The sequence below is a fragment of the Trichechus manatus genome, unplaced genomic scaffold (genome assembly GCF_000243295.1).
Source record: "Trichechus manatus latirostris isolate Lorelei unplaced genomic scaffold, TriManLat1.0 scaffold00013, whole genome shotgun sequence".
NCBI classification, from domain to species: domain Eukaryota; kingdom Metazoa; phylum Chordata; class Mammalia; order Sirenia; family Trichechidae; genus Trichechus; species Trichechus manatus.
Genome location: NW_004443949.1, coordinates 26,095,973 through 26,115,046, shown reverse-complemented (window position 1 = coordinate 26,115,046; position 19,074 = coordinate 26,095,973). Strand labels below are relative to the sequence as shown.

At 35.8% G+C, this 19,074-nt stretch overlaps 1 protein-coding gene across 5 annotated transcripts in view; it reads left to right on the top strand.

The window, feature by feature from the left end:
* BORA (BORA aurora kinase A activator) overlaps positions 1 to 19,074 on the top strand; it is a 35,560-nt gene that overhangs the window by 4,327 nt on the left and 12,159 nt on the right. For 3 of the 5 annotated variants that reach the window (XM_023726740.1, XM_004371427.2, XM_023726739.1), the window contains exons 4-9: positions 2,281 to 2,326; positions 5,654 to 5,735; positions 16,917 to 16,982; positions 17,539 to 17,595; positions 18,003 to 18,229; positions 18,792 to 18,924. In XM_023726740.1, the coding sequence (XP_023582508.1) occupies positions 2,281 to 2,326; positions 5,654 to 5,735; positions 16,917 to 16,982; positions 17,539 to 17,595; positions 18,003 to 18,229; positions 18,792 to 18,924 (611 nt within the window). Of the gene's footprint in view, positions 1 to 1,323; positions 1,362 to 2,280; positions 2,327 to 5,653; positions 5,736 to 16,916; positions 16,983 to 17,538; positions 17,596 to 18,002; positions 18,230 to 18,791; positions 18,925 to 19,074 lie in introns of all 5 variants that reach the window. The other 2 variants (XM_023726742.1, XM_023726741.1) reach the window with 2 other exon arrangements.

Below are 19,074 nucleotides of genomic sequence, written 5' to 3'. Positions count from 1 at the left end.
CTACATAGTAACCAGAGTAGTTTTAAGTCTTAATATATTTGGTGATGTATTGTGTAGGTTTCAAAGCACTAGTGTGCCTCAGGCTTATGCTGCTTAGTGATGCCTAATGTATTGAGAACATGCACTTCTTTGGGGGAACAGACCTAGTTTTTGATTCCACATTGTCAGGTAGCAGTATTTGTTTGATGGACTTTTTTGTTTATATCTGTTTAAAAGTCTGATTTTTTTATATTCAAAAAAGTCAAATGGGTGCTATGACCAGTTTTTAATTTCTGCACTAAGGTAGATACGTTGGATACATCATCAGTCCAACAGATAACCCTTTGCCCTTTGACTTTAGAATTTAATCATACGAAGATGTACACATGTTGAGATGTTCTTGTGAATATTTTCTGACTTTTCTACCCCTTCCTCTACCATTCACTCATAATTAGTTAACGTCCATCCAAAGTGTCATAGAAAGGGAATACAGTGGTGGTTGAGCATACAAGGATTTTAACCTAAATTTAAATAACACCTTTGAAAGAGAAGGTAAAAAAAGGTATTTAAAAGCAAAGGAGTCACAGTTACTCATTTTTTTGTTTCACACAAACTGCTTTATTATTTTGCCTCAGCTCTTCAGTATATTCAACCACTGATAACTGTTACAAAACAAATCTATCAATCATGAGATATTTGTTAATCACCATGAGACATTGTGAGGAACACTGAAGAAGTATATGATGTTATTCCTGCCCTCAAGAGTCAGCAATGCAGTTAAGCCAAAGTTATGACACTATCTTTTTATACCCGTTATTAAGTGATGTATTATTATCTGAGTAGGTTTATGAAAAGAATCGTGGTGTAGTTCACAGGATAGACTTGTCAGTTCACAGGAGAAAAGAGTGGGCCCTAATTTTAATTTAATTTACTAATGTAATTCAGTAAATGATAATGGCATCAACCAAGGTTAGTGAGTAGACTGTCTTAACAAAAGATGTTGATTCGTTCTTAGAAAAAAGCAGTAACTTCCTGTAACTCTTCTTATCAAATCAGAACTCCCTATTCTAGTACTGCCCACCTTTTCCATGTCAGGGCACACATAGAAAATGATAGCTGTAAGGCATACTGCTGTAAACTAACGAGTCTGTCCACACAGAAGGGGACCCATCATGAGGGTCACTGCAGTCCAAGAGAGCAACATTCAGGGCACACCTGTAACACTGGCATCATGCCAGTGTTCTACCCTATAGTAGTCAGGATGCTCTGCCCTACATGACTTCTTAAAACCTTCCATGATCTGGCTCTGTAATATTTGGCCAAACTGATTTTCACCTCTTGCAGCAATCACCTGATGAAGCAGCAAAAGGTTTCTAAATGAGGTAATGCTAGATCAGAGCTTACTTACTGTATACTGAGATTATTGTGCACTGTCATTTTGACCATGGTAAAAAGAACTGAATTATTATCTCAAAATGGCTGCTGTTCAGACTGGGATATGTGGATTATCACTGTAGTCTATTTTCTCATAATTCCCTTAGCTGAAAAATTCACTTGATGAATTTCTGAAACATTTACATCCTTATATAAACTTTGTTTAACTACAAATATACATGGGAAAGATTTTTGAGAGATAATAATTTTCAATTCTTGTAAAAAGTGTCTTACCAATTTATTGATGGAAAACAAATATGACTCTTTCTTGGAACAGAGTAAAGAAGTGGTCCTACAAGGCTAACTGCTTAGTCCTTGGCAAGTATATGCCTTGTGCTTTAGACCCGACATTTTGTATTAGATCTTATAGCATAGTCAGTCTATTGTTTTATTTCATAATTAATGTTTTTGTTCAGAAACTGTAAGGATGATCATTTTCTTCTATTTCAGAGAAGAGTTGACCTTAATATTATTGCTATAATAAACTTGCTATAAATTGAAGGGAAAGAATTTGGATGATTTTTAGATTTCTGTGGAAAGAAGTGCTTAATTTGTGGTTATTAAAGTATAAAGTTTATTCACATTTCTTTATGTTATTAATAGTAATTTTTAAATTATATCAGTGTAAGCCATTTAAAAGAAAATATTCCATTCACATCTTCAGTGGAAAGGAATGAAATGGAATGCTGAACTTCACAATACTAAATTTACATTTACTAAATGTTATAAGGTACCGGTTTTTTCAGGTGAGCTTAGCATTTATGAGTTTTCAACTCAAGAAAATTATTCCTTTGAAAGGTTATTATTTTAAGTGTTCAGTAAACTAAAGTAATGGCATGGTTCTTTTTCTTCTTTATCTCTGTATAGAATAGATAAAGATGTGGAAGACAAAAGACAAAAAGCCATTGAAGAGGTAACTTAAAACTGTTACTGATCATTAAGCTAGTTCAACTTCAGTTCTGTATGCATGTCACCTCTTAGGAAGACTTCCTTCAACTCCTTCACTGTCCCATCTCCTCACCAACCTGTTGCCAGCTATATTAAGTGTCCCTCTGTGCTCCCATAAAACCAGTTTTCCAGCTATCCTAGAACCTCTCATAATTACTGGTTTAATTGTTTCCTGGCTTCTAGACTGAATTCTTTTTTGGCCAATATTGTGCCTCATTCATCTTTCCTTTCTCAGAGCCTAGTACAGTTTGCCTTTCTTGTGCCGTCAGAATATTGGTTAGCACAAACTTTTCTTTCAGGTTGGAGTTTATGTAGAGTAAGTTGAGTATTTTCAGGCTTTAAGCATCTAGATTGGTATGGGTAATGGTTTTATCTTTTTTTGTTGTTGATACTTTGGATTTTTAAAATATATATTTCATGAAATAAAATGTCTTACCTTTAAATAGAAAAAGTATATCACAAGTGTAGTTTTTTTTTTTAATAATAAAGATAATGAGCTGAGTTTTCCACTTTTGGGTTTTTTTTGTTTATTTGTTTGCCCATCTCCTTCTTTTAGAGTATAAAGGTTATCTATCTAGTTATTTCCTCAGAAAGTCTTTATGTCCATGGCAACATTTCTTATTTTCCTCTCTGGCTCCCTCTATTTCGTACGTATAATTGGTACTTCTGCAACCCAAAAGACTTCAGCTATGACATGTTCAGAGACCATTGCCATGTTTCCTACTGCACTTGTTTTTCTAGTGTAGGTTATGTCCTTTTGAATTCGGATATGGTCTATTTCTTAGAATACAGTTTCATATACTTTACTCTTGCCAAACATTATCTACTTCTTAGTTTTGTCTAGTAACATCAGAATTTTCACTCTGATCCAGTCACTTAATTCTTCCCCACTGGAATATTCTCAGACTCTTTCCCATTCCCTAGCATTTTGAAAAATATGCTTTTTCTTTAGAATCCTCAACTTTAAAGGGAAATTCAGAAGACAAAACTTATGAAAATGAAGTCATAGTGAAGATTAGGGTTAGTGTATAAGAAACAAATTAAGTTTTTTCTCTTTAATTTTTATTTTTGAAAATAGAAGTAATAAATATTGCACATAGTAAAAACAAAAAATTCAAAGAGCAAAGAAAAGATATAAAACAAAGACGATAAGCCATTTTATTCTCCTGTTGTTTCCTCTTTACTCTCTAAAGGTAACGATTATAAAATTTCTTGTGTCCCTTTCAGGTTAATTTTATGTACATAAAATTATATATCTTTTAAATATTGTAAACAAATATGATCATCATACTGTTTTGTACCTTTTTTGCTTAATAATTTTTCTTAGGTATTTTTTGATAATTAGCACATACATTGTTTCAAAAACAGCATAGTGTTCCATTTTATGGACGTACCATAACCTAACCCAGGCCATATTGACAGACTGGAAGCCCTGGTAGTACAGTGGTTAAGAGCTACAGCTGCTGACCAAAAGGTCGGCAGTTTGAACCCACCAGGTACTTCTTGGAAACTCTGTAGAGCAATTCTACTCTGTCCTATAGGGTTGTTATGAGTCGAAGTCGACTTGACGGCAATGGGTTTGGTTTTCGGTTTTTATTGATAGAATTTTAGGTTGTGTTCATTTTTTTCTATCGCAAATAATGCTGTGGTGAATATACTTGTACATATATACCTTTGTGTACTTCAAATGGACTTGCTAAGATAGACACTTTGTGAATTATCACTTTGGTAGATTTTGCCATATTGCCCTCCCAAAAGGTTGTACTAATTTATATCTCTGGCTACATATTAGCAGTACTAAATATTGCCATACTTGTTAATTTTTGCTTATCTTTTTACTTTAAAAAAATGACATCTCATTATTTGGCTTTGCATTTACTTTTGCGTGAACTTAGGCATTATTTCATGTTTATGGATCCTTTATATTTCCTTTTTTCTTGGGAATTGTAATCTCTGCCCATTTTCCTTTCTTTAAAATCTTTTCTCATAGATTCATAGATAGTGTAATTAAGAAATTAGCTGTTTGTCACATGTGTAGCAAAATATAAAGAAAATGATTTGACTTGCCCCCAAAACATAGAGAGGGAAGGCAAACATATTATATTAGGTTTAATTTTATCTGAAATGAAAGAGGAAAGAAATGTACAGGCAGTCCCGGGGTTATGAATGAGATCCATTCCTAAGTCTCTTATTAAATAGAGTTTGTAGGTAAGTCGGAACAGTATATATGGTTCTTATTTGGCATCAGTGAAATGTTTGTCCTAGTATATAGTATATATTCTACCTTTCAATACACTTAAACACTTCAAAACCACGCAGTGTTTTCATGAGTGTTACAAAGTAGTGCGTGAGTTTGTTATTACGAACCACTGTGTTTAATTCAAATTTTTAATATGATAGGCTTTATGGCAGTCCATTCCTAAGTATGAGTTGTTTGTAAGTTGGGTGTTTGTAACCTGAGGAATGCCTGTATTCCAAATGCTCCGTCTCCATTTGGCCAGTGGTGTGCTGGTAAATATTTAATAACTGGTTCTCTGGTTGTGGAGTTGGGAGTGTGATCGCTGCTATCCATGGTGTAATTACTCCAGTTAATGCCAATTTCAGGCTACTAATGTGACATCACTGAATGGGAAGAGACATGCAGTGGCATACTATTATGTGCAGTAGTTCTACCATACAGACACAAAAGATGTGATTAATCCCAAGAGCATAGATACTGGTAAAATGTGAAATAATTAGCAAGTAATGAATTTTGAGTATTTATGGCCTTTATTTTTAGTATAATTTATTTAATTGTAAGTTTACGTAGTTTTATTTTGATAACTGCTTTATTTAACAACTGGTACACATAATTCCCAAATATTTAATAATCAGATCTTGCAAGCCAGTACAAGCCAGCTTTATCACATCATTGATACTGGCTTACTTGCATGCCTTTATCTCCATTTGTTCCCTCCCTCTTCATCTTCCCTCTTCCCAAAAAAAAAAAAAAAAAAAATTTGGAGGAAGAAATTAAAAATATATTCTCTATGTTTAATGCGTTTAGCTTAACCTGCAAGATTCAAATTTAAGTGGTTGATTTGAAGTATTAAGATTTCTCTTTATATATACTTTAAATTCCTTTTATCTCACCTTTAGTTATTTGTGCCTTTAAGTATTAAAAATTTTAAGTATAACTATAAAATCAGTATATGACATGTTTGAAATGATTAAATGAAAATAACCCAGGTGCCGTTTAACTTTATATCTTGTGGGGATTTTATGCCTAATTGTATGACTTTGATTTTCTTAGTTTTTCACTAAAGATGTCATCGTACCCTCTCCTTGGACGGATCATGAAGGGAAACAGCTTTCAGAGTATCAGTCCAGTAAATGTGAGTTACTACAAATCATATTTAAAAGGCTTTTGAATGAGAAAGATGACATTGGGAATCCCATCCTAGACTGTAAGTGGAATTTGTGAGTTTCTTTTTTAGACTGGCCCTTGGTTAAGCGTAGACTTTGAACAGTTTCTTTTAACTGATTTTCAACTCAGCAGCAGCCCTTTAAATGCTTCTTGTAGAGCAAAATATTCAAAATACCAGGATGCTTTGTTACTGCAGATTTGATTTTACTGCAAAATGTCTATCAGATCTGAAGCACGCTCTTTTTGCCTAATTATTTTTCCTATTTCATGCAGTATAGTGATACTTTATATCCATACTAAAGGTGCTGACGTTTTTGTGAGGGTTATTATTTGAAAACAAGACAAAGAACATGTAGAAAAACATAGCTTTACTTGGACTTTGGGTACCGTAAGGGCAAATATTAGTACCCACTGAAAATAAAGCAACATATAGTGAAGTTTCCATTTATCTGCTTTGGTAAGGAGCTTGCCGTCCTTCACAAATGAAATTTCTACATAACAGAGGATTTAACTTCTTGAGGATTAGATTCAAAATGTTACAAGAATATACCAAACCCCTGTTTTTGGTCATTCTATTCTAAATGTAATTTTTTCTTAATGGCCATTATGAATTTCAGTTATAATGATGGTTATAGTGGATCCACAGATGCAGAAATGGTTGGTAATGAGTATAAAAAAACCAAACCCATTGCCATCAAGTCGATTCTGCCTCATAGCGACCCTATAGGACAGAGTAGTATTGCCCCATAGAATTTCCAAGGGGGGCCTGGTGGAGTCGAACTGCTGACCTTTTTTTGGTTAGCAGCTGTAGCACTTAACCACTACACCACCAGGGTTTATAGTGGTGAGTTATTAATGACTCTAGCAGTGATTTTTGAAGGTTAATTTTTTTTTTTTTTCCCTAATGAAATCCTTAATTTGCTTTGTTTTTTGCTGATTTACTGATTTCTCATGAGGTGGAGTGAAAGATGAATACTTAAATGACTTCTAAACCAAAAACCAAACCTGTTGCTGTCAAGTCAATTCCGACTCATAGCGACCCTACAGGACAGAGTAGAACTGCCCCGTAGGGTTTTCGAGGAGCAGCTAGTGGATTCAAGTGGCCTACCTTTTTTGGTTAGCAGCTGAGCTCTCAACCACTGCACCACCAGGGCTCACTCCGGGTGGTTAAAGCCATCCACTGTGGTATTTCTCCTCTAGCAGCACTAGATAACTAAGACAATAGTAACGTGGATTGAGTACTTTCCGTGTGCTTTCAGTTACTCCTGAACAACAGCGCATATGAAGGAGGTGCTATTGTTGGTTCCATTTTATAGGTGAGAAAACTTACGGTTAGAAACCTCTGTAAACCTTGTCCAGGATCACAGAGATGCTAAAAGTAGTGGAACCTCGGTTAAAAAACCAGGTTCAGCCGTTACAAACTAAAAGTAGCATGCTATATTGGATAGAGACCTGGGTTGTAAACCTAGGGCTACTGTAAACCAAAAAGGGTGACCTTACCAAGTTATTCAACCTCTTTAGACTTCAGTTTTCTGCTTGTGAAATAAAGGGGTTGAACTAGTTGGTTGTCTCTGTTAACATCCCTTCCAGTTCTAAAACTGTGTCCAACGTAACATTTTTTTAGATGTCAATTTTCCCCCCCAGTTTCTTTAATGTTGAATTTTTGAACAAATGAATCAACCTTATGTGATCTGTAACAAAATTAGAGTTAGGAGAGATCACAAAGATGCTAAAAATACAATAGATTTTGATAGGCTAATCAAGCCCGTGATGATATAGTGCAGTGGTTAATAGGATGGGCTTCAGAGCTATGCTGTCCTATACAGTATTGGGAAGGAGACAGTCCTCCATGGGTCTTACATTTCTGCACATCTTGCAAGAAGAGACACAAGTTTTTTTCCAGTCGGCTCAAGGTTGTTTGTATTCTGAACATCCTTGGAAGATAGAAATAGTGTGTCCCTCCGGAGCAAAGGGTAAATTTGTTTGCTGCCCAGTCTAACAAAGATAAAGTCTCCCTCTAGAGCAGATTTGCTTGAAGCCCATAATAAAAGATTGGGATTTACTAAACTTGGGCTTCCTGAGCTGTGACACAAACCCATTACATGCGCAACATTTACCTAGGCTGTTTCATGTCACCTCCATGGACTTGGGGGACAAAGGAACTGATGTGAACATGAAGTTCATGTTGGCTGCTATGTCATGAATAGTAAATTCATTGTCTTTGACCCAGAAGCTGCATGTCTTCAGCCAGAGTCCATGGAACTTTTGCATGTTAATGTATTACGTTGCAAGTAGGGAAAAATCTCAGACTCTTCACAGTTCTTAACATAGTAGCATCTAGCCACATGTGGCTGTTTAAATTTAAATAAATAAGATTAAAAATTTACTTCCACAGTCACACTATTCACATTTCAAATGCTCAGTAGCCACATGTGGTTAGTAATGGCCTTATTGGACAGCACATATACAGAACATGTCCATCATCACAGAAAAGGCTCTATGGGGCAACACTGGAGTAGTGTCAACAAACTTCATCTGTAAAGAACCAAATATTAATTATTCTAGACCACACAGTCTCTGTTGTAACCACTCAACTCTGTCGTAACATGAAAGTAAAGTAACCATTGATGATATGTAAATGAATGAGTGTGGCTGTGTTCCAATAAAACTTTAGTTACAAAAATAGGTGGCCATCCAAATTTGGGCCATGGGCTATAGTTTGCTGACTGCTGCTCTACAGTAATGCTCTCTGGATTTGAATCCTACCCGTATAGCTTACTAGCTGTGTAACTTCAGGCAAGTTACTCAGCTTATTGCACTCGCTTGTTTTCTTATTTGTAAAATGATGGTTGTTATGAAGATTAGATGAGATAATACCTCTAAAATCATGTGCCTAGCACTTGGTAAGTGCTCAGTATTATTTACCTAAAGTGCTCAGTATTATTTACCTAAAGTGCTCAGTATTATTTACCTTAAGGAGAAAAATGCTTTTGTTTATACATGTTAGCTTGCACTGTTAGCCTTTACTATTAAATTTTTTTTATCTGCTAAGGTAGCCTAGTAAATGATAAGATAAAATGTAAATTGTCAGAATACTGGGCCCAGTGATTATTTCAGGCACTGACACGTGTATTTGATGGAAGTCATCAGTGAACTGTGAACAGGTACACACTCTCATTCAGATCCATTGCCTGGTAGAAACTGGAAATCCCTCTTAAAACACACTCAGTTTCTTCAGCTTTATAAAACAATTTAAGGTATAGGCTCCTCCAAAATTAGCTGGAAAAGTCATGAAATTTGTTGTAGTTTTTTAAATTATATGTAGTTCTGTGTACTTTGTTTATACGGATACAAGGAATAATGCTGCTCTGTAATTTTGGTTGAATCAGTTTCTTCATTTGTAAAAATGAGATGATAGTAGTCTAATGTCCTAGTGTTGTTTTGATAACTAAATAAGATAATACACATAAAGCAGTTAGCACAGTGCATATAATAGTAAGCACTTAGTAAACATTAGCTGTTATTAACAGTGGTAGTATTTTGACTTTTATAAGGAAAGTCTAAACTTTTATGGACATCTGCAGATTTAAAACACTCCTTTTTTGTTTTGTGAGGTAACCAGTAGTAGCCCAGCTGATATAAAAGTATGGTCTTTTCAACTGTTTTCTTTTTATTTGCATTCTTTTTTTACAAATAATATTTTAATGTGTTGTTGGTGAAAGTTAACTCTGTAAATTATCGACTGAAAACAAGTTTATTTGTCATATAAACTTGTACATTCAAAGTTTTGTTTTCCAGAGGCCAGTCTTCTAAAGGCCCCAGTTTTAAGTAACAGCTACAAACCCAGTTATAGGCCTCACTTTGGTGTCTTTAAAATGCAAATAACACTAAGGGGGAAGCACTCAAGAGAAAGGGACATCTGTACAAAAGAATATGACATATGTAATTTGGCAACAACATCAACAATGACCAAAAAATTGTTCAGTGACATTAGTTACATTTTTCACAATGTGTCAGCATTCTCTTTAATTGCCTTCTGATTGTTCTGTTTCCAGTACTCTAGTTTCTTTGCCCCCTTATCTTCTCGTCTTGACCTTTTGGTCTCAAATAGATGTTTTTTTTAGTAGAGCATCGTACTTATGGATAATATCCTTTATTTTGTGTGCCACTCTCTTACTTCGCTAAAAGGTGATCTCAGGATAGTTTTGGTTCCGGGATTAAAGAGTATCTCAGGGCGATAGTCTCAGGCAGTGCTCTGGTTTCAACTGGTCCAGTAAATCTGGACTTTTTAAGAATTTGAGTTCTGTTCTGCATTTTTCTCCCTGTCTATCAGAGTCCATCCATGTGGCCCTGATCAGAATGGTTGGTAGTGGTAGCTGAGGACCATCTAGTTCTTCTGGTCTCAGGGTAGATGAAGCCGTGGCGCATGTAGGTTGTTAGCTCTATAGACTAGTTTCTTTGAGACTTTGGTTTTCTTCTTTCTCTTTTGGTCCTGACGAGTGGAGACCAGTAGTTGTGTCTTAGATGGCTGCTGTCACAAGCTTTTAAGACCCTAGACGCTTCTCACCTCACTAGGGTGCAGAACATGAACTTTGTGAACTATGTTATGCCAATTGACTGAGTTGTCCCATGAGACTAAGGTGCTAAGCCTTCAAACGTAGAAAACCAATCTCACAAGGTAGTTATGTCTGAGAAGTTTCTAATTATGTCTTCTATGAATATATGTTGCTGCACGCATATATCTGTACTTGTACCTATAGCTACTTCTGTGCACACATGTATATACCTGTACCTACCCTTGTAACAAATGCCTATACACAAATATACGTGACCATACACACTTTTTTTTTTTTGCATTTGCATCATTGTTGATATTGTTGCCAAATTATATATGTCATATTCTTTTGTACAGATGTCCCTTTCTCTTAAGTGCTTCCCCCTTAGTGTTATTTGCATTTTAAAGACACCAAAGTGAGGCCTATATCTGGGTTTGCAGCTGTTACTTAAAATTGGGGATTTTAGAAGACTGGCTTCTGGAAAACAAAACTTGGAATGTACAAGTTTATATGACAGATAAACTTGTTTTCAGTTGATAAGAAGTTTATGATCATACAGAATATATATTAATATGTTGGTTGATAGTCTTATTTGATATGTGTACCTAGTTGCATCCTTTATTTGAAAATTTCTAAGTGCATTTCGAGCAGTATTTCAGTACTGCAGTATAGTGCATTAGTTGATGCTAAATCAGCCTGAGTATTTATACTTACTAAATGTGTATATGGAAAACTTTAATTCGGATTTAAGAGTAGTAGTTAGAAGTTCCTTGGTTTGTTTAGTAGGTTTAATAGTTAGAACTTCCTTGGTTTGCATATTAAGAAGAAATTAAAATAGGAGGTTATCATATTAGATCTTAAACTGAAGTTAAAGTTTCAACTAAAGCTTATTCTTCCCTACTAATTTTTTTAAACAATTTTTGTTTTGAGAAACGGAAAGAAAAAAAAAAAATACAGAAAAGAGAATAAACTAGGTCTGTGTGCCCACCATCCAGAGATAACAATTGACAAAGAAAATACGAAAAAAAATTGAATAAAAGAAATAAAAACATCACAGATAAATTCTCAATCCCCACTGTACTCCTTCCGTTCCTCTTAACCTGTTTCCCCACTGTAAAGCAAATACTTCATAAATTTAGTCTTCTCATGTACAATAGATAGACTTTAAAAAGTATTGTTTTGTATGGTTGCTATATATATGATACAGTATAAAGTTCTATAAAAAAGTGAAACAAGGTAAAGGGTTAAAAGGGATAGAGAGGAAGTGACTGGGTGGTGAAATGCAGTGAGCAAGTGGGAGAGTTAAGAGGAGAGGTTGCAGAGGTCGACAGAGGCCAGGACGCTTAGATCTTGCTCGCCTCAGCGTGGAGTTAGAACTCCTGGGGAGGGAAGGAACTTGGCCCGTTCAATGAACCGGGACGGCCATTGGGGCTAGAACACAGAAAATGACCAGAGGAATGGTAGGAGCTGATGACGTGTGTGAATAACAATAATAAGTAGTGTCTTAGGCTGAGTTCTCTAGAGGAACAAAACCAGTGAAGCATATATGTGTGTGTGTGTGTAAGTATATATATATAGAGAAAGAGACTTGTTTCAAGGAAATGGCTCACACAGTTGTGGAGGCTGGCAAGTCCCAAATCTGTGGGTCACACGTCAGGCTGGAGGCTTCTCCTGACTCACGTGGTTGCAGGGGCTGACGAGCCCAAAATTGGCAGGTCTGACGGGAGGCTGCTGGTTCATGTCCCAAGAGCCAGAGAGCTGCAGGATCTAGAGAGGGCAAGCTTTGCCAGAACTGCCATATATATTGGATGCAGGCCACACCCCCCAAGGAAAGTCCTCTTTCAGCTAATTGGCTGCTCACATCAGATCACAAAATGGAGGATGATTACATAGTATCTGCCAAACTACTGAGAATCATGGCCTAGCCAAGTTGACGCATAACCTTAACCATCACAACTAGCATGTATTATTATGTGCCAGGTGTACTATTCTAAGTATCATATGCATCAACTCATGTAATCTTTATGGCTACTCTGTGAAGATACTGTACTATTAATACTCTCATTTCTAGATGAGAAAACCAAGGTACAAGACTTAAGTAACTTGCCCGAAATCATAAAGCTAGTTAATAATGGCACTGAGATTTGAACTCACGTATTTCTGGCTCTGGAACTCACACTCATAATTACTCTTTGCCTTCCTATCATTTTGAATTGAATGCTTATTTATTAGTTGTTTATTTAGTAATGAGAGTACTTCAGGTTATTAATTTTTCTCCTAGGTACAACTTTGACTACATTCCAAAGGTTTTGATATATAATGTTATTAGTGATTTTACTTTCTAAATTACGTGTAATTGTAGTTTTGATTTCCTCTTTGACACAGAAGTTATTTAATAGCAAATCTGACTATTTGTTAATTAATTTTTGTCTTATTAATTGTTCTGCAGCCTGTACAACTTGTCCTCACTGGAATTTACTGAGGTCTTTTGGGACCAAATATATGATCAATTTTTGTAAAGATCCCCTGGACATTGCAAAAGAAAACTTATACTGTGTTTTGTTGTGTGCTGTCGAGTCAGTTCCAACTCATAATAACCTATAGGACAGCATAGAACTGCCCCCATAGTGTTTCTTGAACTATAATCGTTATGGAAGCAGATTGTCACATCTTTCTCCCGCAGAGTGGCTGGTGGGTTCAAACCACCGACTTTTTAGTTAGCAGCTGAGTGCTTTAACCACTGCACCCCCAAGGCTCTATACTGTGTTTACAGAGTGCAAAGTTCCATATATATTTAATTAATGAAGCATTTTGATTTTATTATTTAAACTTTATCCTTTTTAAGTCTACCTGGGCTGTAGTAATTATTTTCCTCATTTTACAGATGAGGCAACTGAGGCACAGGTTAACTTGTCCAGTAGCTGGGATTTGAACTTCAGCCTTCTGGCTCCAAAGTTGTTGCTCTTGGCTCACATTGCTTGAAGACATAATGTTACCAGGTTCTTTGTAGGCACTTTACGTGATTATTTTATTTAATATCAACAACCATCTGATGAAGTCACAACAACTTTTTGCAGTATATACCTACCATTTTCCCCATTGTACGGATAAAGAAACTGGTCACATAGCTAAGAAATGGCGAAGCCAGGATTTGAACCTGGTTAGTCTGATGGCAAAACTCACACACTTCACAGTGTACTACTTTACCCAGCTTATACTCATGGGAAATGATTTTTCTTTTCCTTCTTTTGTGTTGACTGATTGTTTCCTGATCATACCATTCCCCACTCTTTCTTTAACACCCCTACAGGCAGCATGGAAACCCTGGTGGCGTAGTGATTAAGAGCTACAACTGCTGACCAAAAGTTGGCAGTTCGAATCTACCAGCTGCTGCTTGGAAACCCTCTGGGGTGGTTCTACTCTGTCCTATAGGGTCACTATGAGTTGGAATCCACCCGATGGCAAAAAGTTTGTTTTTTTTTTGGTTTATAGGCAGCATATTAATGGGTTTATGGGTAACTGTAGGTGTTCTTATAAAATACGCATATTTACGTGTATATTTTTAAATTACATAAATGATATTTTCTTATTCTATTAAGTTTTTATTCAGTGCTCCAGCTTTAATGTTCATTCAGGTTGCTCTGTGAACATCTAATCTGCTGCTTCTAATTTACTTTCTACGTTTACCTTCTATTGTTTTAGTGATATGCCTTCAACTCCTCACCACTATAAAAAGTACTTCAGTGAACATCCACCTGTGTTTTAATATATGGTCATGTGTGAAAATTTCTTTGGGATATATATATAGGCAGAGAATTCCTGAATTATAGGGTATATGTTTACCTGATTTGACTCTGCAGTGCCAGCTGCTCTCCAGAAAGGCTGCAGCAGTCTACACGGCCATCAACAGTGCCACGGGCTCCTATGTCCTGCCATCCCTGCTAACACTTGGCAGTATCCAGATTTCAAATTTTTGCCTCTTTAATTGGTTGTTTGACATTTCAAATAACTGTTCTAATGTTCATTTCTTCATATGCTAATGGCCTTTAAAGTTTCCTCTCTTGTAAATTGTCTGTTTCTAATCCATTGGTCATATTTCTGTTGAAGTTGGCTGTCTTTTTTTCCCTCCCTGTTAATTTTTAAGATATTGTTATGGATTGAATTATGTCCCCCAAAAAATGTATGTATCTGTTTGGCTGGGCCATGATTCCCTGTATTGTGTGATTTTCCTGTATGTTGTAAATCTTGCCTTTATGATGTTAATGAGGGAAGGATGAGTGGCAGTTGTGTTAGTGAAGCAGGACTCAATCTACAAGATTGGATTGTGTCTTGAGGCAATCTCTTGAGGTATAAAAGAAGCAAGCAGAGAGACAGGGGGACCTCATACCACAAGAAAGCAGTGCCAGGAGCAGAGCGCGTCCTTTGGACCCCGGGTTCCCTGCGCTGAGAAGCTCCTAGTCCAGGGAAGATTGATGAGAAATCAACAGAGAGAGAAAGGCTTCCCCTGGAGCTGATGCCCTGAATTTGGACTTGTAGCCTACTAGACTGTGAGAGAATAAATTTCTCTTTGTTTAAGTCATCCACTTTCGTGGTATTTCTGTTATAGCAGCACTAGATGACTAAGACAGATACCTTGTATATTGTTGTAACTATTGGTTTTAAACATTTCAAATACTATTTCCCATTCTTCCATGTGCATGTTTTTTCTTGATATACTTGGTTACATAGAAACTCTTATTTTGGTATAATCAAATCCATCCTTTTTTTTTTTTTTTCTCATGTGGTTGTGGTTTTAAGCTTGCTTTATAAGTCCTTCTAGGGAAAACAACCAAGGAAACACGATAGAGTTGAAAAGTGTTGTGATAATGTTGCTGTGCGTGTGAAGCCTAGCCTAAGGAGGCCAACGAAGGAAGGCATGGTGTAGAAGATAAATTTAAGTTGAGACGTGAGTTAGCCGGTCTCGGGAGATGCAGTAGAAAAGGCAGAGATGAAAGTATGTGAGAAATATCAGGTGGTTAAGAGAGAACCTGGTATTTTCAAGGTACTCAAATAATCTTTAGCCGGAGAGCAGCCATGCTAGAGAAGTTGGCAAGGTTTGAAGGCCCTCATAAGCCTAAGGTCTTTGGACTTCATCCCAAAGACCAAGGATATTACAGGATTTTAGGCAGTGAAACCCTGTAAATATTGGTCTTATAGAAGGTCATGTTGTCTACAGCAAAGAAGACATTTGAATCCAGAATTTTATTTTTTACTTTCTTTTTTTTTTACCTAGTTGATAGTCTTAAATAAGCAGCTTTAACTCATTTACCCACTCACTCTGTCACCTGTTTATTTATTTACTATTTTGAACTGTTTCTTTCGTCGTCTTTGTTCTGTCATCTTACTTTAAGCTTTCTGGGGGTTTTTTTTTTTTTTTTCCATTTTGTTTTATCACTTTTTCCTCCCCTTAATTTTGCTTGTATTAGTCATTTTCATTGTTTTAGTTTTTATCTGTGGTGATCTTCAAGTTATGAAAGTTAATACTAGGTTGTTAAAAAAAATTATTTGTACCCATATTTCTATTACTATAAAGAGCAAAACAATAACTTTTTACTACTCCTGTTGAGGAATAAAATAAGCATGGTTTTATTAAGTTTCAGGTTTTATGAAAATAATCTGGCACAATTTATCTAAATGTATTTTGGAAAAGCATTAAATCATAGAAGACATATATCCTTAATGTTTGAGGATATTAAGGATGGCTAAAATGCATCCTTAACCGTTTTTTTTCTTTTGTTGCTGTTGTTGAGAATATACACAGCAAAACATATACCAATTCAGCAGCTTCTCCATGTATAATTCAGTGACATTGATTACATTCTTCGAGTTGTGTAACCATTCTCACCCGCCTTTTCTGAGCATCCTTAACCTTTTAAGGTTGACATTATGGAGAGCAACCATGCTTTCCTTAAAAAGTATTATTGGATGCCTCTTTATTTGCTGTGGGACCCTGGTGGCACAGTGATTAGGAGCCCAGGCTGCTACCAAAAGGTCGGCAGTTCAAATCCACCAGCCGCTCCTTGGAAACCCTATGGGGCAGTTCTACTCTGTCCTATAGGGTCACTATAAGTTGGAATTGACTTGACGGCAACGGGTTTGGTATTTGATATGGTAAGGAGCTGTGGTTCCACAGTGGTTAGGTACTCTGCTGCTAACCAAAAGATTGGTGGTTCAAATCCACCAGCTGCCCCATGGGAGAAAGATGTGGCAGTCTGCTTCTGTAAAGATTTACAACCTTGGAAACCTTATGGGGCAGTTCTGCTCTGTCCTATAGGGTCACTATGAGTCGGAAATGACTCGCCGGCAGTGGGTTTGGGTTTTTGGTTTTTATTTGCCGTAGTAGTCTTTCTAGTTTTATCCTTGTGTTCCTTCAAGGGTTAAACAAAAAGAACCTAACAGAAACATGCCGAAGTATATACTTATATATGTAGATATTTATTTTTTAAATACTGTAAAATAAAAGTTCCCACTTTATTTTTTACTCTGGAAAAAGTAATCATAAAGTAAATGAAGAATATATAAATGCAAGTCTTTTCATTTAAAATGTTTTCCAGGTATAAATATAAATAGTGAATCTCCAGTTGGAAGAAAGTTGACTGTTCATTCTGAGAAAAGCAATGGTAGGTATGAACAGTCTGAAAAGATGTATGTACCATATTAAGCTACATTTGATTTTAAAATCAGTTCATGTGGTAACACTTAACTGGAATTGCAGTTGTTTACTTTGTATGAATGAGCTTTATGACTGTTTTATGAGAGTTGACTTTTAAAAACAAATAGAATAGGTACATCCAGCCATGCTTGAAAAATAGCAGTAGTATGTTGTTTTCTTGTTCAAAGCCTGTGAATTGATTTCTGCTTCTGGAAGGCATTCTTTAGAGCATTATCAACACTGAGAAGTCTACCCCCAGGTGTAGGCTGGTTTCCTTTTTGATTCCAACACCACAGCCAGGAGGTAACCTTTACCATTACCATTAACAGGTTTATGTCAGTGTACTTGAAGGTGTGGGAAACTGCAAATAGGAAGGTGGCTTGGTGTGTCATAGAATGTGGAGATGAGACAATTGTTTGGCTGGAACATCCTGGGGAGGTGGTAGGTTGTGAAGCACGTGCTAAATTGCATGTAATATGCTTTCATTGATTTATCCGTGTTTGTATTTATTTGTTTGCTTCTAGCTGCTTGTCAGACATTGCTGTCTCTTCCTGTGGATTTTAACTTAGAAAATGTATTAGGTAAATATTGTGTTTGTTTGAACTTTTAATAACTAAAATAGAAGGTTTTATTTTGCTGGCTGTTTGTAAATGGGAATATGTGGTACTACCTCTTTCTAAAGAAGTGGGGAAAATGTTGTCTTTAACTTGGCCTGAATTTGCTTTCTATTGTAAGGAACTTTACTGTTGACATAAACTGTTTATGGGGCACATTTTATTGGTATTACCCGTACTAATAACGAAGCATTCAAAAAAGAAGGAATAATTTTAAGATTCAAAACATCACACATGCAGTTAAACTTTGCCATTTAAAAAAATTCAAACATGTAATACATGCTGGTTTTTTAAAAAAATCAGAGTAACATAGAAGTATAATTGCTTTTCAGAATGATTAGCTTTACCTTTTATTTTGTTACCATTTAATTTAGGTGACTATTTTAGAGCTGATGAATTTGCAGATCAGTCTCCTGGAAACCTCAGTTCTTCATCTCTCAGAAGAAAGCTGTTTTTAGATGGGAACGGAAGTATCTCTGACCCCTTGTCTCCAGCTTCTCCCAGCAGTCCTCGTAGTGGTGCTCAAGCATCACTTGAGGTCTTTTATTCAATAGATTTATCTCCTGTACAGTGTAAGAGCCCTGTGCAGACTCCAAGTTCGGTAAGAAATGTTCTAGAAGTGGCTGGTTAGTTTACTATGGATACACTTGGTTGTAGATGATCATATTGCACTTAAGGGGTTTTATATTTCATGAAGATTAACATAGTTCCCATATTGTCACTAATCATAGGGATTTTTTTGGTCAGACTCTCCTATTTTGTATTTAAAGGTATATGGGATGACCAAATTTGTCATTATTTACTGAATTATATAAGATTCTTAGAGTAACACAACTAGATGGGCATTCATGTCTGATGAAGTCAATAAATATTTTAAAAATTTTCGTAAATAGCTGCTTATTGTAAAATTTAATGGTTTGAGCATACTGCATTTATGTATTGACTAACATAGTCTATTTCAAAATTTTAGTAACAGTCTTCTTAATTGTCCTTGTTATAAGATGCCTTTTGATGGTTCTTTTGAACAATTCCTAGTTTATAAATGTACTTTGAAGGTGTGGATAAATAGCATGCAATATAACAAAATTAAGGAAGTGAACCATAGGATTTCATATGCAAATGTGTATATATGTATGTATGTTTGTTTTGTTTTTTCATCATAGGGCCAGTTTTCTTCTAGCCCGATTCAGGATAATGTAAAAAAATACAGTTTGGGAAGCATAACCAGTCATTCACCTATTTCTTCACCCACTTTGTCACCAATTGCATTTCAAATAAGAAAAGCACCACTCTCAGGTAGTCTCATAATAAAATATGTAATTTAAATGGTTGTATCATCAATATTTGTTATTAAAGAGACACTTGTTAAACTTGTTTTAACTATAGTTCTCTAAATGACCACTAAATTTCTGAAATTTAGAAATGCTGATTTTTTTTTACCAAAGG